General features: G+C 46.4%; 1 protein-coding gene across 2 annotated transcripts in view; it reads left to right on the top strand.

Annotated features, from left to right (window-relative positions):
- ABHD18 (abhydrolase domain containing 18) overlaps nucleotides 1-26635 on the top strand; it is a 215809-nt gene that overhangs the window by 153915 nt on the left and 35259 nt on the right. For both annotated transcript variants that reach the window (XM_086962179.1, XM_086962180.1), the window contains exons 9-10: nucleotides 3042-3131; nucleotides 25481-25582. In XM_086962179.1, the coding sequence (XP_086818305.1) occupies nucleotides 3042-3131; nucleotides 25481-25582 (192 nt within the window). The remainder of the gene's footprint in view (nucleotides 1-3041; nucleotides 3132-25480; nucleotides 25583-26635) is intronic.

Below are 26635 nucleotides of genomic sequence, written 5' to 3'. Positions count from 1 at the left end.
GGAGCCAAGACGGCGGCCAAAATGGCCGCATAGACGCCCGGCTCCGCAGCTCGCCCTCACCTCCGGAACTATCCTGGTTATGATCCTACACCCCAGCCATGGCCCAGTGCAGCGGAATCTCGGCGGAGCTTGACCGCGTCATTCTGATCTTTTTGCGGCCTCTGACGGCCGAATAAGACCGCCTGCAAGTTTCTGGCCTTTCCTCCAGCACGAGCCGGGACCTCGCGTAGCGAAGCAGCCGTCCCGCACAGCGTCAACACCGGCCTCCATTGGCCATTGATACCCGGCGACCCGAGTGGTGAAACCGAAACCGCTCTTCTATGTTCCTGTGACTGTCGCCGCAACGCAGCACTGACTAACGCGGAGTGCACATTCTGCTGGCCCCAGCAACCTCGCGCATATGATCGGACAGCAGATTGGCTTGCCTGACCGGACTCTGATTACACCGTGGTGAGAGGTGTGTAGCGCTGCACATCTGAAGGAACCTGCGTGAGCCTCATTTTATTTCTCCACACACCGCGATTTGCTGATGTAGCCGTGACACCGGTAAGAACGACTTTCTTTGGTGTGTGTGGCTTGAAGTCCTTGGGCGTTGGAGATACAACATGGCGCCCACGCTAATGGATGTTTGGCTGGCCCTCCGAGACTGGCGCATTGAGTGGCAAGAACTGCGGGCGGCTGCACATGTTTCTCACCCTACTATCTCTCCTGCTGCGAAAGACTTGGATGCGGTACCGTGCATTGTGGACTGTGAGCCCAAATGCTCCCCGGTTGTCATAGCCGAGGTCTCCCAGGCGTGCAGGAAGCGTGTTGGAGGTTCCGGGGAGCACAACAACAAGATCAGTGACTCTGTTTATCCCTTTTCCTTCCTATTGCCAGCCTGCCTGCCTGAATGCCGAAACCCTGCCTTTGTGTGGAATGTGATTCTACCTCGAGGGAACCCTCCTGGACTATTCCTTTGGTTCTTGGCTCGATCTGAGATTGCCCCTCCGGGTACTACGTGTTTGCTGATACCACCTGTATGCAACTGTGACTCATTTTTTACTCTTTTCCGTACTGGCCAGGGCTGACTCTTGCTCACTCATGTCGCTTGTTCGTGAATTGGATGCTGGATTGGATGCTGGATTGCACTGGTGACCGCGGGTGGCTGGGGTGATTGTATATTGATGCCCGCGTACTATTTCAGTGGGCCCTTGCTTCTGGGGTTGGGGGTGCACAAGGGGCTGGTGCTATGGCCCTCCTCCGCTTCTCCCTCTTTTGGGGTTTCTTGGGGCGACAGGCATGCCTAATGGGGGGGGGTGGGCCGTGGCCTTCCGCTGGTATGCAGGGTGGGGGATGGGATGTGTTGTTTGTACCTCTGTGTCTCCATGGCCTTCTATCTTCTTCTTCTTTTCTTGTTCTTTCTCTTGTTTCTCTTCTTCTTCTTATATATCTTGGGTCAGACGGGTGGTCAGGGTTTAGTCCTTTCCGGGACGAATTTTGCGCTTTGCGTTTATGTCTTTATCGCATGGTTTATTGATTCTATGGCTAAGATCTCGATTTTACTGCATATTCGCTGAATGATTGCATATTCCGCTTTTCCTTCCCTCCTATACTTCTGTTTGAGGGCGCATATCCTGTCTACGAATTGTTCCACGTAATACATGCTTTTTATAGGTCGTCAGATCCTTTTATTGATGCTATAGAATGAACCCTTTGTCCATCCTCATATACAATAGACTTGTTAGATCGCAACTCCTGAGGTGATATATTGATTGGGCGGGCGCTAACTGGGGCGACATGTACTTCCGCGCTTGTGTATCCTGTTTGTAATGACTTACGCCAGTATTTTAATAACGCTGCTTCACTTGTGGATACCTTGCTATGTGGCTCGCCCTTTCAGCTACCCGGTCTGACTTTAGGACGATTCGCCAAAATTACAAAATGAAACCCTCTTTATCCTTTTCCTGTAGTTCCTTGCCAGTCCATCGTAGTGTTGTTACTTCTGTCATTGATTGCAGCGCAAGGTAACCTGGAATGTTTTACAGTGTCATAGCGGCCGGCCCGCAGTGGTTGTAGGCAGACGCTGTGTACTATATTTATGATAAATAAAGGTTTTCAAAAAAAAAACCCAGATCAGTTGACTGGGGGTGAGTGTTTGATTTGCTCAAACGCTTCGCCCATCATCCCCTTTTGTATCACATAATCTTTAACAGCTTAGCACCCACTTGCCTTAGGCCTATAATGAGAAAACCTATTTCTGGTAGTTATAACAGTTTGTGAATATCCATCTCCATAAAGACTGATGCATTTAACAAGTCTGGTGGACCGTCTGCTTGGTTTATACACAACAAAAGATGTGGAGGGGGCACATCAGAAATCAAAAGAGCTCACCTCCTTAAGTTAAGGCGACAATCATCTAGGAATAAAAACGCATGTAGCACAGAACATGTGTTTTCAAACTATTCTAGTCAAGTTCTCCATTCTTTCTTCTTAAAGAATAATGCAGATGATGAAGAAATCTTTTTATACATTTAGTTTTTTGTGCTGAGTGTCAATATTTTATTTGAACTAGGTTCATCTTTGTTGGCATTGCTTAGAAAACATTTTGGTGGTACCAGTTTCTCATTTAGGTTTTCATTACATGTCATGGAAACAACCTTCTTTGTAGATGTTCTGTCTTTTGCAAAGCCCTCAAGACCTTAAATTGATGGTCACACTTGAAGTGCCTCACCCTATATTCATATGACCTCTCTTGATTTATGTCTAAGTTTTTTGGGAGGTATAAGGCGCCAAGGCATAAAAAAGGCAATTCAAGATTAAACATCTCTACGCTTTTTTCTTAATGTGATAGGAATTATTTCTGTTTAAATAACTGCAATCAAATGACCTGAGGTGTCAATTCCAATTGATCCATGAGTTAAAACCAGTCTACCACTGTTTCAGTAAGGATTCCAGTCCGATACCTCTTTCACTGTGCACAGTAGATCATCTTTGGATAAATACAATAAAGGGATCAAAACATAAAGAAAATCTCAACTTGCTATTCTTTTGTTTTATAGATGGCATCATTGGCTGTAACAAACTGGCCCAAACCCATACCATTGGTGCCTTGCCTTTCCTGGTCTACAGCTTCAGGCGTATTTACTCGGGTAAATATTAAAGGATGTCTTCTTTAAATAAGCCTGTGCACGGATTGCAAGCAATTATGACTAATGAGTATCTTTTACTTGAAAAGTAAAACGTATTTGTTTCATTTTAGTTGTTGGGAAACCTGGATCTCGGCTTTAAACTTTTAACTACTGTATAAAAATAATTGTTTTCGGATTGTGCATGTATCTGTTATCTATGCTATTCTGTCTTTAACACCTTAAAATAATTAAAGTACGTATTTAGGCCTATATGGTCCTGTTGCTTTGTTGTTGTAGTGCAATTAAGTCATGTACAAAAAGAGATATGTACAGAGGAATTAATATATAATTTTTAGTTTAGATTAGGGGAACATTCATTTACCCTATCTACAGCCTTACGTTCCTTCACAAATATATTGTCCATTACATTTAAATTTAAGACACACATATACAATGGGACCGGTCTCTGAACAAAACTTAATAACAATGTAAGGACATACAAAATTGATTGTGAAACAATACATACGAAGAAATTATATATATATATATATATATATATATATATATCTCCACGATCCCCGGTCAGGCTAGAAAGCTGTCATCGGGCAGTCCGAGTCTGGAAACCGAGATTCCAAACAATTCTTTCAGCAATCTTTTTCGTATATCAAAAAGATACTCTGACACCTTCCTTCTGTGAAAAACCATTTAATGCCGCATTAAATCGTTTTTCACAGAAGGAAGGTGTCCGAGTATCTTTTTGATATATGAAAAAGATCGCTGAAAGAAATATATACTGCTCATTACTTTCTGCCTTAACAAAAATCACAGCACTCCCAGAGGGATAAATCAGGTCCACATGTTTATTTCTTTCGGGGACCACACAAACTCGTTTCGCCGTTCTGCCTTCGTCAGTGTCATTGACACTCTCTTCTCAACATGTTAATAAAATTAGGTTCGAGGCATGTGGGCTGCTGAATTCATATCTGTGCATAGATCGCCGCCTAGTGTTGGGTCTGGATGATTGCACATTGTTGTCCTGGAAGAGTCTTCGAAGTATCACGAGATAGGTGGCTCCTCCCCTGGACTACAGTGCGCATGGGCATCGACTCCATCCTCAGATTGTTTTTTTCCGCCATTGGGTTCGGATGTCTTTAAATTCCCTCTTGTCGGAATCGATAAAAAAACGTTCTTAAGACCAAAAGGTCTTTAGTCTAATACGTCGGTATAGTCTTGCGTTCGGTCTTAGTTCTTCCAGCTCGGTTCCGAGCCAGATTCCCTACACCCGCGTGCTTTCGACGCGGAAGGCCCAGTCGACGCTTCAAACCCTATCGACCGTTCATCATGGACCGTAGTCCATTTAAAAGATGTCCCGTCTGCAACTCGAAGTATCCCCACATCGTCGTCCACCCGGTGTGCAACAAGTGTCTGTCGCCGGACCATGATGAAGCCAAGTGTATGGCTTGTTCCCGCTTCAGGTCCAAGAAGACGCTTAAGCTTCGACGAGCTGCGCGCCAGGAGGCCCAGCATGCTGCACCAGCGCCTGTGGACATCTTCGATGCAGGGGATGTCGAGGAAGAATCTATCCAGGACGTTTGTGAGTCGAACCCCGCGTCGGACGTCCACTACGACTACGAAGCTGATGCGGAGATGTTCGAGGCCGAAGAAGTCGTCGACGAGGTAGGAGACGACGACGGGGCCCTCGGGCCATGAAGGATAGCTTGGACGAAGAGCTTCCTCAAACTGACTCTGGGCCCGTGCCAATTCATAAGGCTCAGGTCGAGGGATCGCCATTTGGCCTTACCCAAGATCTTACTATGGGTTCTACGGCCCCGCCTTCGGCCTCGGCTACGGACATTGCTGCTGAGCCGCACCCTGGCAAATCGAAACCGAAAGTGAAACCTACTGTCTCGACACAAGAAACTGCGCAGGTGCCGTCCTCGAAACCGAAAGTGTGCATCGCTCTGGTCGGATCCAAGGCCTCAGCACCCTCGGCGCCGAAAAAGCAGAAGGGTGCTGTCGAGCCGAAGGCTCAGGTCAAGGGCGTCGAGACAGTCTGCCGCGCCGAAGACTAAAGTCAAGGTGGTCGAGCTGAGTGCGTCGGCGCCGAAGACGGTCGACACCAGCAAAGGACTCGGTGACCCGAAGAAAGCTCTCGGTGACCCGAAGAAAGGACTAAATGACCCGAAGGTTCTCGTGACTCCGCGTCAACAGGACAGGGCCAAGAGCGGCGCACCGCCAGAGTCTACTCCTGGTGAGGTCTCGAAGGTTTCCGTCGAACCGGCGCGCCCATCCGCCGCTTTCACCAAGAAGGTGACGGACTCCCTACAGCGCATCAGGGACAAGACCTTATCGGTCAGACCGAAGGATCCTCCGCCTCCGAAGCCGGTTGAGAAACCTCATAAGGCGTCCTTACCCATTCGCCGAAGACGGCGCCGAAGGCTTTCGCTCCTAAGGCGGTCGCCAGCGTCCCGAGAAGGTTTCCTCGGCGCCGAAGTCATCAACGGTGGTCTCCGGCCCACAGCCTCGACGACCTTCAGTGGACGAGCTTCAAGAGCACTTCATTGATGCCGAAACGGGCAGGCTTTCTCTCCACAAGCGGAAAATTGCCCCACAACGTCCAATGGAGTCCTAAAAGATTCCTCTCAAGAAAAAGGACTCTGCTTCCACTCCTGTCTTGGTGGAACCACTTTCTCCACAGACTCCTAATGTTTCACCCACTTACTCTGATGTGTACGCTGGGGAGGGCGATGATGAGGATGAGTACAGCTATCCTGTCTATACAGACCCTGAGGATACCAACGAACCCTGGGCCACTGGTGCTGACCCAGGTGATCCTCATTCAGGACAAGACCCTCAACGATTTTCTGCGAAAACGTCTCCTACAGAAGACTCTGCATCTTTCAATGCCCTCATTGAACGGGCAGCTAACAATCACAACGTCCAGCTCCATGCTGACCCTGTTGATGTGGATTTCCTTTTTGATACCTTCTCAGTCTCAGAGAGAACTGTCAAGACTCTGCCTATGCTGAAAGGCGTCTTGAAACATGCTGGCGAGATCAGCGCCTACTGATCCTACCTACATCAAAGGACAGTTGCCTCTGGACTCCCTTGTCGTCTCGAATGCCCGGAAGAGGGCTAATTCTCAGACTACGGGTGATGCACCTCCCCCAGACAAAGAATCTAAGGTTTTTGAGGCATCGGGGAAGAGGGTAGCAGCACAGGCAGCCAACATCTGGCGCATTTCAAATACACAAGCGCTTCTGGCGAGGTATGACAGGGCACACTATGACACGCTGGAGACCCTGTTGGAGCACCTGCCTGATGAATACAAGGAGGCAGCTGAGATGCTTATTCAGGAAGGGAAGCTGATCTCTAATGCTTCGATCAAGTGCGCTCTGGACGCAGCTGACACCGCAGCCAGGGCTGTCAACACTAGTGTTAGGCTACGACGACATGCCTGGCTGAGAATCTCTGGATTTAAGCCGAAAATACAAACCACCATCCTTAATCAAACAGTGAATCCAGATCACCTGTTTGGCCCGGAGGTTGACACCACCTTAGAAAAAATCAAAAAGGACACAGAAACTGCTAAATCCATGGGTGCCTTACAGTCACAGCAGTTTCGGGGGTGGGTCTTTTCCTCGCTCAAGCACTAGAGGCGTTTCCAGAGGCCAGCTCTCCCAATCCACGCAGTACTACAAAGGCAACACTCAGTCCACATATACCAACAAGAGTCGGGGTGGATATCGTGGTAACAGCGCCAAGGGCAGAGGTCGTGGAAACAACAACTCCAGATCCTCTGCCACCAACAAACAGTGACGCCTTGTCACTGCCCCCCGACCACACAACACCGGTCGGGGGGAGACTCCAGCAATTCCTGCCAGTGTGGAAAACCATCACCACAGACAGGTGGGTCAGAAAACTTATACAATACGGTTATTGTCTGGAGTTAACACCCACTCCACCCAACATACCCCCAAGACACCGTCCTATGTCTGCCGAGCATTTGCACTTATTGCAGCAGGAGGTCATCGTCATGCTGCAAAAAGGGGCAATAGAGCTCGTGTCTGTGCAGGAAAAAGGGGCAATAGAGCTCGTGTCTGTGCAGGAAAGAGGCACAGGGGTATACTCCCTGTACTTCTTAATACCAAAAAAGGACGGTTCCCTCAGGCCCATCTTGGACCTCAGGCCACTCAACCACTACATCCTGTCGGAGCACTTCCATATGCTGACCCTGCATCAAGTGCTCCCATTGCTCAGTCAGGGGGATTTTCTCGCAACTTTAGACCTAAAGGATGCGTACTTTCACATTCCACTGCACCCTTCACACAGGAAGTACCTCCGGTTCACCATCCAAAACCAGCACTACCAGTTCAAGGTTTTGCCTTTCGGAGTCACCACGGCACCCAGGGTATTCACAACGTGCCTAGCGACAGTGGCGGCGCACCTAAGGAGACAGAACATCCATGTCTACCCTTATCTGGACGACTGGCTCATCCAGGCGAAGTCAGCCCAGCAGTGTGCCGCCCACATGTCCCACACCATTCACCTCCTTCACGATCTGGGATTCTCACTGAATTACCCAAAATCCCACCTTCAACCCGCCCACATACGGCAGTATCTGGGTGCGACCATAAACACTCTGGCAGCCACAGCACAGCCGAATTCAGTGAGGGTCAGCAGCATTCAATCGCTGATACAGAAGTTCAGACCTCAACACTCGCTTCCAGCAAGAGTGTTCATGCAGTTGATAGGCATGTTGGCCTCCTGCATCTCCATAGTCCCGCACGCGAGACTACATATGCGTCCGCTTCAGGAGTGCTTAGCACGTCAGTGGACTCAGGCTCACGGGCAGTTGAAAGACCTAGTGTCGGGCGTACAACTCTCTGCATTGGTGGAATCCACAAAACGTTTGCAAGGGACGACCGTTCCAAGAGCCTGTGCCACAGATCATCCTGACGACGGACGCTTCTCTCCAGGGATTGGGAGCTCATGTACTCCATTACACTGTGCAGGGACTATGGACACCACAGCAAAGGAAGATGCACATCAATGTCCTGGAACTGATGGCGATCTTCATGGCACTAAAGGCCTTTAAAGTACATCTGTGCAACAAGGTCGTCTTGATCCGGACGGACAACATGACGGCCATGTACTACATTCAAAAGCAGGGAGGAACACACTCTCCACAGCTGTCTCATCTGGCTCAGAGCATGTGGAAGTGGGCCATTCAGAGGAACATCTTCTTCATGGCAGAACACCTCCCAGGCAAGGACAATCAGATGGCGGACCTGCTCAGCAGATACAGCCACCAAATGCACGAGTGGGAGATACATCCGTCAGTACTCCAACCGTACTTCCAACGGTGGGGTCATCCAGAGATAGACCTGTTCGCCACAAGGGAGAACGCAAAATGCCAAAGCTTCGCCGCCAGGTTCCCACACCCACAGTCGCAGGGCAATGCAATATGGATGAACTGGTCAGGCAAATTTGCGTACGCTTTTCCCCCAGCACCTCTGATACCACTGGTGGCACGCAAGCTCAGGCAGCACTCGATGACTCTCATCCTGGTTGCTCCAACGTGGGCTCGCCAACCATGGTACACCACGTTTCTAGAACTGTCCGTGGTACCGCATCAAAGGCTACGCCTCACACCCAGCCTTCTGACGCAGAGCCATGGCGACATTCAGCATCCAGATCCGCAACAGCTCAACCTGGCGAACTGGCTCCTGAGGTCTTAGAGTTTGGCTACCTAAACTTGCCTCCTGACTGTATGGACATCATCCGGGAGGCGAGGAAGCCCACAACAAGAGCATGCTATGCGGCTAAGTGGAAGCGGTTTGTCATTTATTGTGCAGACCACAACATTAACCCGCTAGATGCATCTATTCAGAACATCATTTGTTATCTTTTCCATTTGTACAAATGTAATCTGGCCTATGTATCCATTCGCATACATCTATCCGTGATGGCCGCTTATCTCCAGAACAGGCAGCACCTCTCACTTTTCAGGGTGCCTGCCATTAAAGCCTTTCTAGAAGGACTCAAACGAGTCATTCCTCCGCGGACTCCACCAGCTCCGGAGTGGAACCTCAATGTGGTTCTCACACGGCTGATGGGTCCTCTCTTTGAACCACTACATTCCTGCGAGATTCAATTCTTGACATGGAAAGTGGCTTTCCTTATAGCCATTACATCGCTGCGACGAGTTAGTGAGCTCCAAGCACTAACTATCCAAGAGCCATTTATTCAAATTCATTCTAACAGGGTGGTGCTTCGCACTAACCCTAAATTCCTTCCTAAGGTAGTGTCTCAATTCCATATTAACCAAACTATTGAATTACCTGTTTTTTTCCAAAATCCTGAGTCATTGGCGGAGAGAATGCTCCACACCCTTGACGTCAAGAGGGCCCTGATGTATTACATCGATAGGACCAAGGATTTTAGGAAAACCAAACAACTCTTTGTTGCCTTTGCGCCTCAACACAAAGGTAACCCTATTTCCAAGGCTGGTATAGCTAGGTGGATCGTTAAATGTATTCAGATCTGCTATCTGAAAGCCAAGCGTACTCTCACCATTCCACCAAGGGCCCACTCCACCAGAAAGTTGGGGGCCTCCATGGCTTTCCTTGGAAATATTCCTTTGGAAGACATATGTAGAGCAGCCACAGGGTCTACCACACACACATTTACAAAGCATTATTGTGTTGATGTGCACTCCAAACAGCAGGCAGCTTTAGGGCAGGCTGTTCTAAAAACACTTTTCCAAACTGCTGCAGCTGGCACGGGCGGCCGCCGTTAATGGAGGGACTGCTATGTATTCTATGCACAGATATGAATTCAGCAGCCCACATGCCTCGAACCGAATATGCTACTTACCAGTATGCATCTGTTCTTGGCATGTAGGGCTGCTGACATTCATATCGCCCGCCCTTCTCCCCGGCGCCTGTAGCAGCTGCAGGATTCGCATATACTTCTAGCATGGTCATCATTCACTTAGTTTCACTCCATCTTGGCCACAATGGCTAAAAACAATCGGAGGATGGAGTCGATGCCCATGCGCACTGTAGTCCAGGGGAGGAGCCACCTATCTCGTGATACTTCGAAGACTCTTCCAGGACAACAATGTGCAATCATCCGGACCCAACACTAGGCGGCGATCTATGCACAGATATGAATGTCAGCAGCCCTACATGCCAAGAACAGATGCATACTGGTAAGTAGCATATTCGTTTTTAACATCCAAGGACATAGACAAAGGACTCAACCCTCCAACACAACATAGGCACCATCTTTGAATGTCTAATTTTTCAATAAATTGCCTACTTGTTATCATCTTTTGCCTCACACATAGGTTGCTTGATGTAATACGAGGGTATATAATGTCATAATTTCAAAATTGTCACTCATAAAGCCGTGGATCGGCTAATGTCCTTCGTTACTGTGTCCAATTTGTTAATGATTTACTCAATCAGAACGGACCCAAAAAGAAATTCGAACGATCCAAAAGATCAAAAAAGGATCACATAAATAAGATCACTAAAAATACAACGGAATACCCAAGTAATGTTCACACACATTGTTCTGTTACCGTTGCTTTCAATAAACTTCATCAAACGGCACTGAAATAATCATTCACTTCATCACATCCTGACCTCTTATTACTCCTTCACATTTCGATCAGATTCTTAATATTCATTAAATATATTTCACACCATAGTCGCAGCAAACAAATCAGCATATTCAAATATCGTCATGTTTCTTTATCATTTCCCCAGATGAACCGCCATCTCTTCCCCGCTATTCAAGCCCCTAGGATGTTCGGTAGACAGGTCAATGATGTATCTTGATTCTAGTCTACGGAGCCGTCTCTGCCGGTTCCCACCTCTGACACTCAGTGGAACACAATCCAAACCAAAATATTGTAGCTTGCTTCTGTCCTTGTTATGCAGTTCTAAAAAATGGCGTGCCACCGGATAGGCCGGATCCGCTTTCTCAATGGCTCTAGAATGTTCTAGTATCCTCCTTTTTAATTGGTTGATCGTGCTACCGATGTAGCGTAAGCCACACGGACAGATCAAACAATATACTGCATATGGGGTACTGCAGGTGATGCATTTCTTTATCTGCATCATTCTCCCTGTGTCAGGTACTTCATATGTTTGGACTCTCTTGCTGCCTGCACAGGCCTTGCAGCGGCCGCAGGGATTAAAGCCCTTCATTTCCCGTAAGGTATTAGTTTTCGGGATCGGTCTCTCCAAATGACTTGTTACAAGCATGTCCCTTAGCGACCTAGCTCTGCTAAAGGTCACCAAAGGGTACGCAGGTAAATCATCCTTAAGCACACTATCCGTCCGGAGAATGTGCCAGTTTTTTCTCAACATGAATCTTAGGTCGTTAGCCCCTGAAGAAAATGGAGTTATCATTCTAAATTTCCCTTCGTTATTTACATCATTACACTCACAGGATTCTCTAGAAGGTTTTTTACTCAAAAGTTCCTTCCTAGGGATTTTCTCACCTTTTTCAGGGCGTCTTGCAATAGCTTCTCACCATACCCTCTCAGTGTGAAGTGCGCTAGGCATTCCTTGGCAGCCGCCTCGAGATCCTGGTCCCTCGAGCTGTTCCTCCGGAGTCTCAATAATTCCCCGTAAGGGATGCTCTTTACTAACTGGGGTGGATGACTGCTGCTGGCAAAGAGTATTGAATTATCAGCAGTCTCTTTCCTGTATAAAGCAGTGTGTATATGGCCCTCATCTGTAAACACCTTCAGATCCAAATATTCCGCTGCCACCGGACTAATTGAACCTGAGAAGTTCAGATTATACTCATTGTTATTCAGTACCTCTATATACTTTTCGGCCGTATTCGCTGCCGCATGCCACACAATGAATAGGTCTATGTACCTGTGCCAACACACCACTTCACCCCTATCCTGCCCCAGTGTACAGCTCCTGAGCACCTGCTCCTCCCACCAGCCAACGAACAAGTTTGCATAGCTGGGGGCAAAGCAGGTGCCCATCGCCGTTCTAGACCTCTGTCTGTACAGTTGATCTTCAAACAGAAAGATGTTATTCTTAAGGCAGAATTCTGTAAATTCCAGAATCATTGAATTATGTTTAGCAAAACACATTTGTCGTTGGTCCAGAAAATGTCGGACCGCATCCAGACCATGTCCATGTTCTATACATGTATATAGGCTGGTGATGTCCAACACCATCAACAGGTAATCAGAGTCCCATACCATGTCCTGGATCTTATTCAGGAAGTCCTTAGTATATATATTATACAAAAAACAATAAACTCAACTTTGTTGCCAATATCCAAAAATATTTATACTAGTCTTGACACATTGATTCTGGCTGATACCCTCAGAGGTAGTCTAAGTGAACACTCTAGGCAAAGGCACTTCTTTTCCTTTAGCTCTACTGTGTCACAACAAATTATTAAACAACTCCTTATAAATTGGATAGAGACTGGATAGAGACTGCAATTAAGTAATATAGTCATTCTATCAGGGTGTAGTATAGAGCACTACTCACCGTAAGGGTCTCAGGGTGGGGGGAGAGCGGGGAGGGGGTTAAGCAGCTCCGTTCAGTCGAAGAGCCAGTCGAAGGGTGTCTTCCCGAAGATGTTCAGGGAGGGGGTGCGTCCGATGTGGATCAGGAGCTCTTTCCAGGTCTTGGCCACAATGTAGGCGAAGGCTCTGCCCCCAGTTCTGGCTCTGTGGATGCGCTGCGTTTCAGCGAGGGCTGCAGATAGGAGGTTTCTCTTGGGTACGTGCAAGGAGATTCTCTCATTGAGGTATTGAGGTCCGGTGTTGTGGAGGCATTTGTAGCCGTGGGTGAGTATCTTGAAAGTTAGTTTCTTCTCAATGGGGAGCCAGTGGAGATTCCGCAGGTGTTGGGTGATGTGTTTGTGTCGAGGGATGCCGAGTACGAGTCTGGCTGCAGTGTTCTGTATGGTCTGGAGTTTGCATAGCAGAGACTTGTTGATTTCGGCTTAGAGGGCGTTTCCGTAGTCCAGTCTGATTGTTATGAGTGCGTGGGTGACTGCCTTCCTTGATTCGGGGGGATCCATTTGAAGGTCTTTCGGAGGATGTGGAGGGTGTTGAAGCAGCTGGAGGTGACAGCGTTGGACCTGTCTGGTCATGGAAAGGGAGGAGTCGAGTACGATGCTCAAGTTTTGAGCATGGTCCGTGGGGGTGGGAGGACTGGAGAAGGGCGGTGGGCCACCAGATGTTGTCCCATGCAGAGGGGGAGGGTCTGAGGGCGAGGACCTCTGTCTTCGCCAAGTTGAGCTTCAGGCAGCTGCTGCTCATCCAGGATGTGACGTCCTTCATTCCAGTTGAGTCTGGTGATGATGGGGGGCTAGGTGACGGAGAGGATGAGCGATGGCGGCTCTGTGGAAGATGTGTGGGGACCCGTGTGGGCTCCTGAGTGGATGCCTTTCATGGTCGAAGTGGTGTCTTTGGTGGTGACTGGGGTCCAGCAGGAGATGGTGGGCTGGCTGGCGTTGCTGGAGTAGAAAGTGGTTTTGGAGTCAGGTGTCTGGTCCTTGAAGTTGTCGTAGAGACCCTTGATATTCAGATGGAAGTAGGAGCTGAGCTTGTTGCAGAGGTCCTGGGATGGGGTTAGTTACAACTTGATTTGAAATTTGGTGGAACAGTACTCCGTCACAAACGTGACAGATATCCCATCTGCCTTATTACAGGTGCATTTTAGCCTAATGCATTTTTAATTTAGAGAATGGGACATTTCTGATGTTTGTGTAGGAGTACCCTCTGCCAAACCTTGGGGGCCTGATTAACAGAACTAACTTAAGACAACATCCTAAACTTACTTCCATTTTGGTATTCACAGAAGGCATTTTTTCATTTTGGTATTCACAGAAGGCACTTACTCATTTTGGTATGCCCAGAAGTCATTTTGGAGTCCTAAAGTTAAGACTCCTAACTATACTACTCCTAAACAGAGAAAAATCCTAACTTTAAGACTTTCGATATTCACAGAAGGCATGTAGGAGTCCTAAAGTTAGTAGTCCTAACTTAAGGACTCCTCAATGCCTTCTGTGAATACCGAAAGTCTTAAAGTTAGGATTTTTCTCAGTTTAGGAGTAGTAAAGTTAGGACTCCTAAATGACTTCTGTGAATATTGAAATGAGCAAGTGCCTTCTGTGAATACCAAAAGGAGTAAGCGCCTTCTGTGAATACCAAAATGGTAGTAAGTTTAGGATTTTGTCTGAAGTTAGTTCTGTGAATCGGGCCCTTAATGAGGTTCTTAGTGAGTTAATAGTGATATTTCTACCAATATGGTAGAAATATATTGGTGGATTTGCCTTGAGTGGGCATTTTGACATATTTTCGTTTTTCAGTTGGCACATCAAGCTGATTCGATAAAGGAACAAACCTCATTGAAGGAATCCCCCCTACTGAACCAGGACACCTTAGTTGATATCCTAACCCACCTTAAATCTGGTTCACCCATTGACCCAGCTCCGCCTACTGCTCTTCTTAAGATCAGTAAGACTATCTCCACAGTTCTAGGTGACCTGATTAACGCCTCCTTCCTAGCGGAAATCGTTCCCCCCCTATGGAAGAGGGCAATGGTCAAGGCCCTGCTGAAAAAGCCCAACCTTGATCCGCAAGACTGAGGCGAATTATCGACCCATATCTCTGCTCCCTGGTATAAGCAAAATCGCTGAGAAACATGTAAACTCTGTTCTGTTGAGTTTTTGGGAAAACAATGATCTCCTCCACTCATCTCAAACGTGTTTCAGACCACAGCAGGGCAATGAGACTGCCCTCCTATCGGTAGCAGAGGGAACCAGGAAGATACTGGATGATGGAGGCTGCGCTGTAATTATTTTATTAGATCTCAGCGCAGCCTTCGATACAATTAATCACTTGCTCCTCATTAGTAGACTTCGGGGGTAGGGATCATAGGAGGAGCCCTCAAGTGGCTGCAGTCTTTCTTAGAAGACAGAGTTTTCTCGGTTTTTGAAGAAGACTGTATCTCCGACCCAGGACCTCTAACCTGCGGAGTCCCTCAAGGATCGGCATTAAGCCCCACCTTGTTTCACGTCTATATGAGTTCTCTGGTGCAATTTGTGACCCCATTTGGGGTGCAGCTTGTCACTTACGCAGATGACACTCAGCTAGTCGTTTCATTGAATAAAAATGATAACACAGGAGGGGCCCTTGCGTCCTGTCTGGAAAAAGTGGCGAGGTGGATGGATACCTCCTTTTTGAAACTTAATGGAGCTGAAACTGAAATTATGCTTCTGGGCAAAATGGATCCGTCTAATATAGACTCTTGGTGGCCCAACAACTTAGGACCCCCTCCCCTCCCAAAAAAGTCTATAAAAAGTTTAGGAGTTACATTGGATGTTAATCTAGACTTCAAGGAACAGGCGTGGAAAGTGGCAGGCATCTGCTACGGCCTTTTGCGGATGATTAGAAAAATCATCTCCATTCTTCCTTTCCTGGCTAGAAGACTATTAATTCAAGCATTGATCCTATCTAGGTTGGACTCTGCGAACGCTATTTATCTTGGAGCTCCTATATCCACCACTAAAATACTACAGACTGTTCACAATTGCGCTGCTCGGCTTCTTTTAAATATTCCCAAACGCGCTTCAGCTAAACCCGCTCTGGCCTCACTTCATTGGCTTCCCATCCGTGAAAGGATTCAATTCAAAGCTATGTGTATCATACATAAAACACTGCTACCGGGAAGCTTTCAGATGGAGGAGAATGTGGACAAGAGCTATGCTTCTCTCTGCCGGCATATTGTATCATCTCTTGATGACCTGGCCCCTTTGCGTAAGGTGAGAGACAGGCCCAGAGGCCTAAATGCCTGGTTCAGCGAAGAACTGGGGCACTCCAAACTTCGCTGCAAACAGGCGGAGCGCACATGGAGGAGAGGATATAGGGAGCAGGATAAGGCGGCTTATAAAGCAGCCCTGCACGAATACAAGGCCCAGTTAAGAATCGCAAAAGCTAAGTTTTTGGAAGACACTTTGGCGAAGGCCTCTAACAAATCTCAGACCCTGTTCAGATTGGTCAAGACTTTGTCTGACCCGCCTTGCACGGCGTCTACTATCCCGGCCTCGCAGGCACTGTGCGACTCGCTGGCCCTTGCATTTGAGGAGAAAATCAGGACCATCCTGACTGGACTCAAAAATTCTGAACAATCTGTAACATCTGCAGTCTCTTCTTTGGACCCTTCTGACAACCTGGGCTCCAATTGGGCACCTAACAAGGAAGGTATGCCTCAGTTGTCCAGCTTTCCCGTTCCCTCGTTAGAGGAATTTGTTATCCTGGCAAGCAGTGTATCGTCAGGATCACCGCTGGATCCAATGCCTCATAAGATCTGGAAGGCTTTTCAAGATGAGCTTTTCCCTCCGTTGCACTCCATCTGCTGTCAATCATTGACCACAGCGTCAGTCCCAGACAGCTGGAAGTTGGCTATTGTAACACCTCTGTTGAAAAAGGCTTCTCTGGACCCTCTCTGTTCGGCTAATTACAGGCCAATTTCGCTATTACCATTTGCGATAAAAATTCTCGAGAGATGGGTCACAAGAGCCTTATCCAACTTCCTAGAAACAAATCTATGTCTGGATGCTGCACAATTTGGCTTCAGGCCAGCGCACGGCACCGAGACGGCCTTGGTCACCGTGTTGGATGATCTGCGAACGCGAGTCGACAAGGGCAAGTCTGCATTCTTGGTGCTACTTGACATGTCGGCCGCGTTCGACACGGTGGACCATGAAGTACTACTTGGCCGTCTTCGGAGTGCGGGAGTGAGCGGTCTGGCCCTAGACTGGCTCACGTCCTATTTGGATAACCGACAACAAGCCGTGGCATTACCACCTTTTCGATCAGCCACTAGGCGGGTGAAACAGGGAGTCCCTCAAGGATCGCCAATTAGTCCGATCCTATTTAATATATATCTCCGTCCCTTGATAGCACTGATAAAGTCATTCGGCATATCTGTTGTCAACTATGCCGATGACACTCAGTTGATTTTTTCATTTGAGGGTTCAGAGTCCCTTTCAAGGGATGCCTTTCACCGTTGTATGGCAGCCACAGCAGCATGGTTGCGAGCCAATGCGTTGCAATTCAATGGGTCAAAAACAGAGGTACTCCACTGCTCCTTGGACCGAACTCCCCGTACACTACCGGCCGATTTTTGGCCAGTGTCCATCCCGGGCTCGGTGGAGGCGGCAGTCAGCTCGCAACCTGGGAGTTCTATTCGAACCCAATTTGCAGCTTGACGCCTCCGTAAACAAAACGGCAGCAACGTGTATGGGTTTGCTCCGTGCTCTACGGAAAATCTTGCCACTTCTCCCACGGGGCTCCAGAGCTGAGGTAGTGCGTAGTTCCATTCTCAGTAGGATCGACTACTGCAACGCACTACTTCTGGGTGCCCCGAAGATTCTGGTCCTAAAGCTCCAAAGGATACAGAATATGGCCGCTAAACTGGCCTTGTCTCGACCGCGGTCCGCCTCTTCATCGGCAGCTTTGGCCGATTTGCACTGGCTCCCAGTCCAGCAGAGAATTGCGTTTAAAGCTCTCTGCCTTGTTTTTAGGGCCCTGCATGGACTGGGACCAATACCTCTTCAGACTCTTTTCCTCTGGTATCAGGCAGCCACACCTTTAAGATCATCTTCGGCGTTCCTGGTAAAAGTCCCTAAAATCAATAGAATGAGAATGGGTGGTCGCGCTTTCAGTTTTACGGCTGCCACGCTGTGGAACACTCTCCCCCTGGCATTAAGGAGTTGCCCTGATCTGCTTACTTTTAAAAAGGGCCTTAAAACGTACTTGTTCCCCAGAGTAATGTAGCTTTTTAATAGATGCATGGTTAGGTCTCAGCGCCAGGATACCCTTTGGGTGACAGCTGCGCTCAATAAGCAATAAATACAATACATACAATACATAAGTCACTGGAAGGAAAGGGATCTAGGTTGGTTCAGGCTATAATCCTCCCCTATCAGCCCAAAAGAGCCTTAAGATCTGAGGGTAAATACTTTCTAGTAGTTCCAAGAGTTAAACGCATAAGAAGTGGAGGCCGAATGTTTTCATATTCGGCTGTGGAACTGTCTTCCCCTCCTTATTCGTTCCCAATCTAATCATCATTGTTTTCGGAAACAGCTGAAAACCTTTCTTTTTCCCTGATATGACATGTTATGATCCTGATTTAGTGTCCTTAGCGCTGGGATGCCTTTGGGTATCCAGCCGCTTTATAAGTGCCCCTTAATTCATCCATTCATAAAGAAGACTAAAATGCTAGCGCAGCTCCTCTCTTGGAAAGATATCAAAGAGAAATCTGTGATGGCATGAGGAGTTTTATTGTTGAGCCGGTCCTGGGAAGACTTAACTTGGCAGTTGGGGCTGGATTGTTCCCATGAGGAACAAGTTCCAGACTGATTTGCTTATGGCTGGGTCTGAACTGGAGTGGGGAAGCGAGCTAAAGAACGATGAGGGATTCAGCCCAGATCTGTGACAGGGGCTTCGTCCATCTTCTCCTTGTGTTAGCTTTAAGACATTGCCATGGGGTATCCATCATAGACTCTTCTGGCTCCGACTTATCACCTTAAAGCCAGAGATACAAATGAAAACAATGAACCTCCCATTTTCATGATCCGTCTTGTTAGGACAACTCAAGGGTGAAGAAGTGCTGAAGATGAAAAACTAGACTCCGACTCTTAAGACAGTGTGTCTTGAAGAAATGTACAAGTTCTTCAAGCAGGAATACAAGGCAAAGGTTAGGCGGTATTTCTAATACAGGATTCAATCCCCTCGCTGCACTTTTCAACCCAAACAACAGTATCCTCAAGGACAAAGATACTGTTACCAAATAAGGTTGTTGAAAATCAACGCTGACGGAACCTTCTAATTCCAGAGGAAGGCTTCCTCTGGCAGTAGACCGTGATAATTTAGTACCACCCCATCCCTTGTCCACTCCAGTGGCCGGAGCATTCATTGTCTTTGGGTCTAGCAAAGTGGGCAAACACAAAAGATAAATGGGTTCTAAATATTATGTCTCCTGGATGATTTTGGTGTTTCAAGGCCATTCCACTGCTACTTCCTCGAAAACCAACATTGAAACACCAAATTGTCTTAATCAGTTAAGAAATAGCTCCGCTACTAAATATGAATGAAATGGAGCCAGTTCCATCTTGTCAAAAAGGCAAAGGAATTTACTCCAGGTACTTCCTTGTTCCGAAAATTGGTCCAAAAGAGCAATACATCTGATAGTAGCCCGTTTATCAAGAAGGAAAATTTCCGGATGCCTGCCTTGCATCAGATCTGTCTGCATCTGGGGTACAACAAATGGATGTAAGCAATAGATCTTCAAGATGCGTCACATCCCAGCATGATTCCTGTGATACAGAACTTTTCTTACTGGTAAGTACATTTTCCCGGGGAAAGGGGGCACCAGATAGCCCATTCTCAAAATGTCTACTCTCTATTGTCGCTCTTGTGGCCAAATGATAAAATGCAACATAATTCGCTCAAGAAAACACCTGGAGATTCTGGGAATGCAGGAGACACTGATAATCTGAGGTATCAGGTAAAATCCTCATATGAAGTAGTGAGCTAGCTGTAAAGAAGAGATCACAGTTGCTGCTCCTGTAGGAAAGCGCCTCAGCAAAGTTGGTGGCTCACGTAAACAATATATGCTTCTCGCCGTGCTATGCCGCTGAGGAAGCAGCATCACAGAGCAACAGAGTGTCGTTGAAAGACTGAGGCTTACTCGAGACAACTGGCACACCTGGCGGCTGGCATTTGGAGACAGGCCTGTCTGAGGGGCGAGGTTGTGGAGCCTGGGCACAAGATCATCTTGACCTCTCCTGAAACTGAAGCAAGAGAGCTCAGCAGTGAGTGGCAGCGCTGAGGCTGGGCAGCAGTGAGGAGACCATCAGGGTAAGGTGTGGAGTGCCGATCAGCACCAGGACCGTGGGCTGGTGCCCCTGTGGTCCTTCCATAGACATCAAACGTCCTCGTTCCAAAATGGCAGGCCCAGAATCCTGGCCCTCATCACCTAGGCTAGAGTGATTATCAACCTTCTGGTGAGATTTGACATGGGTGTCCTGGTGATCGTGTGTCCGCTCGTGATCCCCCTGCTCATATCCACATTACAGAGGGGTAGACTGAACCCAATTCCACCAGAACTCTCTGGTACCAAGCCTGCACTCCACTTAGTAGTACTGACCTGGCACACACGTAGCCACATGCTCTGGCAGCAGTACTGGTTATTACTCACAATTGCAAGGAGAATGTAGGAGCCTAGGCAATTGGATCACTTCCTGTAAGAATAAAGACCACACCAAAAGCTGGTGCGACCTAGAGGAGAGCCGCCTGGCAGCCACTTGGGTGCCTGCTTGAACCCCGCTCCTCCTATCGCTGTCTTGCTAGGTCTTTAGGACCACAAAGGGCCAACTGCACGACATAACCACATTTTTGAAACCGTGGCTTTTAAGGCCACAACATGGAGAAGGCAGACACTAAGCAGCCAAAGCTGCACTTTGAACCCCGGCACAGATCGAGTGCTGCAGGCCTGGAACACTGCTAGAACCACAAGGAAGGTCCTCTGTGCTACATTTGCCAGTGAAGGCAACATAAAAACCTATGTGCACTGCAGGACATGGTGAAAGTGCTCTGGGTGATCACAGCCAAAATGAAGACTTTGAGGCAAAGTCGTGTCGCAACAATATTCTCATACTAGGAATCCCTGAATTTAAAAATGGAGAACTTTGGGGGAAACTGCTGTTGTCCCTTTTTGACTCTGGTGCGCGCTCCAAACTATTGGCAACAGGAGGCGCCTAAAGGTCACTAGCCGCCGGCTGTCAGAACGGGGCCCCCCATAATCACACATCTGTTGAATTTCACAGATGGAGATGCAGCACTCCGGTTGCTCCGCGAAAAGGGCTGCATGTCATTTGAGGGTTATGACATATTTCTTATTCTAGGCTTTATAGTGGCCATGCAGGAGGCTCGTCGGAAATTCCTAACAGTGAAGAAATAACTCCAAAAAGAGAATATACATTATGCCATGTTATACTCCATGTGGCTTAACATCACTTTGAAAGGCAAGAAGAACATATCAACATGCCCCAGCAAGCACCAGAATTCAAGAAGCAGTAACATAGAGCCCACATATAAGAAACTTGCTGCCCCAAGGTGCTACACTAGAAGATCAGAGTGACTCAGACTAGCTCACTTATCCCAAACATGTAGCTCAGATGCTTTATATTGGCTCAGTCTTTACCCTTTACCACCTGATTGCACTTGGTAAATGCTCACCAGTGCATTGTGTGAGCCCTTGGAATAGCCACTGTAAGCCTCAAATCTAGATAAGTAAAGTAGGAGGAGCTGGAAGGGGAGATTCCAGTAGATATTATGAAGTTCTGTTGCACCCATACTGGCCTTATTTCCTCTAGTACCCTATTGAGTATCGTACCTTAAATGTTCTTACAAAGAGCCTACTGCATCCCCCTGGCTATTTGGAGATGTGGCATGCAAGATAAGTCAAACTGTCAGAAATTCGGGGCGCTCAAGTCTGGTTTTGTACACCTGGCCTGGTCAGGTGAGAAAGTAATTTCATATTGGCAAGAGGTGCTGGCTGCATTTACCGGCATGGCAGAATGTGTCATACGCATGGATCCCAAAATTGCATTGCATTGCTGGGCTGGATGAGGGACCTACACACTGAACATAAGGTTTTTTGCACTTGTGCTGCTGCTGGTCAAAAGAGAGGTGGCATTCTGTTGGGGTGGGAAGAGTTCTCCCACACTTGGAATTGGATAGGTACTCTGGAATACTGCAGTTACCAATTGTAATTGTACATGCAGCTGCTAATCCCTGCATCTAGAACAAGGGATATATGGGGACCTCTGAGGCAAGACTTTTTAACAATTGGTTGGGTTTATCGTTTGACACAAAATATTATTGATTAGCCTCTTGACTTCCATTGCAAATAGAAGCAAATGGTCAGATGTAAGGCCTTTCTCTTACTCCCCTAACTCCCCCCCCCCAGTTCAGAAAGACCATGAAGGAGAGAATGTAGTTTCAATTTGGAGTTGAACAAGTTATCAGTTCTCCACCATGGCCACGTCCCCCCAATAAACTGTGTATTTAAAAAGGCACTAACAAAGAAAAGTGAACATTTGTGTAAAGAACATTTTCTTTAGAAGTTATATGAAATCAAGCATATTAAGATTGTCTTTGTTAATATTTTGGAATCAATGTTTAGAGTTGTCCATAATTTTCTTGTTTTATGCTTGATTTTCAATTCAGATTTTGCTTTGTGACAGGACTATAATATAAAAAGAAAATATTAAAAGAATTACAATATAGTACATACCCCGTTCATGTGGAGGCTCCTCCAACTAATCCTCCAAAAGAGCAACATATAAAGTGAGTTGCCCTCACAAAAAATAACAATCTGCACAATAAAATATACACCCCAACAACTATTACACCAAAGGTTGTATGATGTTGCAACACATGCTTTTACCCTGCATGCCGTTACAAGGCAATATTTTCCCCAACTTGCTGTCAGGGGTGTGCTGGATTTTGGAATAGTATAATTTACTATTCCAACTCCAGTCTGTGCATCAGTAGTGAAGGTGTTGGAGTTAAATTCAACAACTTATACCCCTACAGCAAGCCATTTTCGTTGTAATGGCATGCAGAGTAAAAGCATGCGTTGTAATGCATGCGTTGAAATGGTTGTTTCCCTACACCAACGTCAGTCATACTCTAGGCCCCACTAGAACCAATTAATGAGGCTAAAAATGTGTGTGAGAGGAAGGGGAAAAATGGGTGGTTACATTTCTATTTCTATTTAAAACATTTATAGAGCACGACAGCTTCCCCAGCCAAGGGGCGTCCCGGCGCTTACTGTAAAAAGTCAGCAATACCACAGAGAGCGTCCTACACAGCAGGAAAAAGAAAAGTTTTAATGGCTTTCCTAAAATCAGTGAGATTGTTGAGGCCGCGAATATGAGGGGGCGGAGAGTTCCAAAGAACGGTACGGAACGCTCTGTACGGAAAGGAACGACCTCCGGCCCGAGTTTTCCTAACTCGAGGGACTAGCAGCAAATGTTGGCCCATGGAGCGGAGCTGACGGGAAGGAACATAGAAAGAGAGCAGATCCGTCAAAACGTTGGGGGATCCGAGCTTCAGAATTGTAAAGGCTATACAAAGAGCCTTAAACTCGATCCGTTGGGCCACAGGTAACCAGTGAAGGCGGCGACTAGTGCTGGTCACCGAACAGACTCTGCTCAATGAAACCTATATTTAAATCATTCCATCCCATAGTATCACACCACCGTGCTCCAATAACTGCTCAGCTAATTAGTCCTGCCAGCCCTCAGAAACCATAAAGACAGCTCTAACCAAACAAGGTAGAGAGAGATGCTATGTTCCATGTCCTCCCTGAACACCATCCAACAAGGGAACAAGAAGCCTCCACTGTAAGGAACATCTGAACAAAGTGATTGTGCACCCCCCTCGGTCTCATTGGGTAGCAAGCTACCTTAACGTCTTTGATCGACTCTCACAGCACCATTATGTTTCCTCTTTTGCTTAGAAGGATGGCTTCCCTACTAGCTGCAGGATCTGAGGACATCTCTGGTGCAACAAAACTATTGATGGGAGCACTGCTGCTTCTCCTTCAGAATGCGCCCACTTATAAACCTGCTCCTATTAAAAGGCCCAAATAGGAGCCCGTGCAAGAAGTGCCCACTGTCCCATTTCCTGATGAAGACCAATGGATTCTTCCTCTAGTATTGAAACGCCTTCAACACATAAGAAAGTGAACCACTATGTTAAAGATGCCATTAGTTGGGTACACAGACTTTGTCTAATCTTTGTGCCTTTCTGTGTGTATGAGTATATAGATCAACTGTCACTTGTAAATCAGTCTACTTTTTTCGGTTACTCTCATTGCCCTAGCAATTATTTGAGGACTATGTTGCTGTTCACGTTTCGGTTATTATTAGAGATTGCAAATGGAGTGTTTAATACAGATATCCTTTCTAACTATCTGTCTTTGCACAGTTTGTTCAAATGACTGCCTTTGATTTATTTTTTATTGTCTCTTTTAGACCATTCGACAGATAGAGGCTTTTTTGCAAATGGGAATGACACAAATAGATATTGACAATATAGGCAGTATCTTTCGGTTTAAGTAATTACTCTTGAATGATCTTCTGGATGGAGCTTTGACTTTTGTTGTTCAAATTCCACCACTGCCCGTTCCATCTAAGAACCATAGCCTTGGTTTCTGATAAAAACAATGCCTCCCAGTGTGACTATACTACCCACTTTAAGTTTAAATTGTCAACACAAATTCACTGGCTGCTAAAAGGAAGCCATATGCACATGAATCTTTAGGAACTAAGCTCTACAAATATTTTTTCCCTGTATCCATCATTCTATTGTAAGAATCAAAAAGGACTTTATGACCTCCAGGTTCTCCAACAAAAGTTCCCAGTTGCTTGAAACCCGACCCCCCCTCAGGGTAGGCGGAACAGTTCTAGTGCAGAGAATTTTAGTGATTGTCAATAAAAAAACATTAATTTTCAGAATTCATTAGGCACAACTGGCAATAGGAAAGCGCCAATTGCTAACAGCAACATATAATTATTTTACTGGACAGCCTGACTCCCAAATATTTAGAATTCAGAGCTTTGGACCCCCACAAAGACTGCAAGGATATCCTTCGAGGAGGTGGTGATCCAGCCACAACAAATATATATGCTCTCAAATGGAATGATTCTGCCTCTGGAGAAAACCAAAGGGCTTTATCCACTCATGTCTCAGCCATAACATTTACTCACAAATTGCCGATCTTTGCATACTCTGGTCTCAAGTGCACGTTGGAATCCTCAGGATACAGATACAATTCACTTTATTCAATTATTGCATAGTACAGGAGCTTATGAAGAGACTCTTCATAGCTTTTCCAGCTTCCACTGAATCTAAACTCTTCCTTTAAAAGCTCATGAATTCCAATTTTTTCAGAAGGTAGACAAAAAAATGTCACATAGATATTATCAACCCCATTTTTCATGTATCTGTTTCAGTAAGTTGAGTCTCTTTTGCCTTCACTATTTTTATTGTGCCAGTTGTTAGTTTTGAAGTAAGTGTGTGCACATTTTTTGAGCCGTGACCTATATCTACTGCATTCATTTATATTGTAATGTTCTCAATTGTGTTCTCTTCGTTGATCAAATATGGGAAGCAGTAAACATATCTGTTACACCTGTGATTTGACCTTGGGGATTGCAACATTAAATACAATCAGTGATTTCTCTGTCCTGAGTATTTCTAGAAATAAACATTACCATTGTGATTGCAGGGTGTAATGAGTAAGGCAGTCAATTGGAGAGAGCTGGAGAAGCAATATTGTACTCAAACCGTATACGAGGAAGAAATTATCCAAATGCTTGAATACTGTGGAGTGAGTATTGTTTTTTGCTGGCAATTTATTTGATTATTGCCTAATGAGTACATAATTTCTGTCGAGATTCAGAATTTAAAGTATTTTTGTTTGGCAATGCCAAGCGACATTGGTGTGGGGAAATTGATAGAAAAAGGTCAAACTTGTGTAATACATACGAAAACCCCCAGTCTTGCATCTTATGCCTCATTCTGACCAGCGAAATGGGACATGCAGTGCCCCATTCGAACATGTTGAATTCGGGATAGGTGTGTATTTGACTCCTAGAGAATACCGCACCCTGCAGCATCTGTATTTAAGCGATAATCAAAAATAGAATGGACACTGGTATCTACAAAACCTTTGGTTTGTATTCGAAAACCCTCATAGACATCCTGGTTTTATCGTTGCGGTGTATCTTTTATCCGCCCCCTCAGGAGTCATGGCGTATTCATAGGGTAGTCGATTAACGTGCTGGATGCCTGCCTCACCCGAGGCTACCTCCGGTATAGGTAGAAGTGTCCAGAGATACTGGAAAAGGATAAAAGTGGGGTAAAAATAGTGTCTCACCTAAGAATTTATTTATTAGAAAAAAGAGGGGTAGGCACTATTGCTAAATGAAAGTGCGATATGATGGTAATCGTATTACTGGATTACTTCATGTCTTGAAAAATGTGTCAACATGTTTCAGCTCTCTTGGCCCAGCCGGGTCTACAGAGCTTTCGTCAGGACAAAACACAAACGTAAAAAGGATAGAAAATTAATAACTCACACCACTTGTGTAGTTTTGATGATCTGGATCAGGAGATCTCTAGTGTCTTTTAAGTAGGTTGGCGTGCTCTGAACTAAAGGTTTTAGATACTCATCGGCAAATTTGGATAGTGGGTCTAGTAATGATCCAATACCCGAGACTATCGGGCGTCCTGGAGGGGGGACTTGTTTTTGTGAGTTTTTGGCAATGAATAGAAAAAGGGTACCTTGGGTCCTTTGGGTGTCAAGAAGTCAGCCTCCTTCTTTGAGATCCAACCATTGACCTCTGCTTCATGTGTCATGATTGCGATAGTGTTGGTTAAC

The sequence above is a fragment of the Lissotriton vulgaris genome, chromosome 3_1 (genome assembly GCF_964263255.1).
Source record: "Lissotriton vulgaris chromosome 3_1, aLisVul1.2, whole genome shotgun sequence".
NCBI lineage: Eukaryota > Metazoa > Chordata > Amphibia > Caudata > Salamandridae > Lissotriton > Lissotriton vulgaris.
The sequence above is the reverse complement of the archived record's forward strand: the minus strand, read 5'-3'. Positions and strand labels throughout refer to the sequence as shown.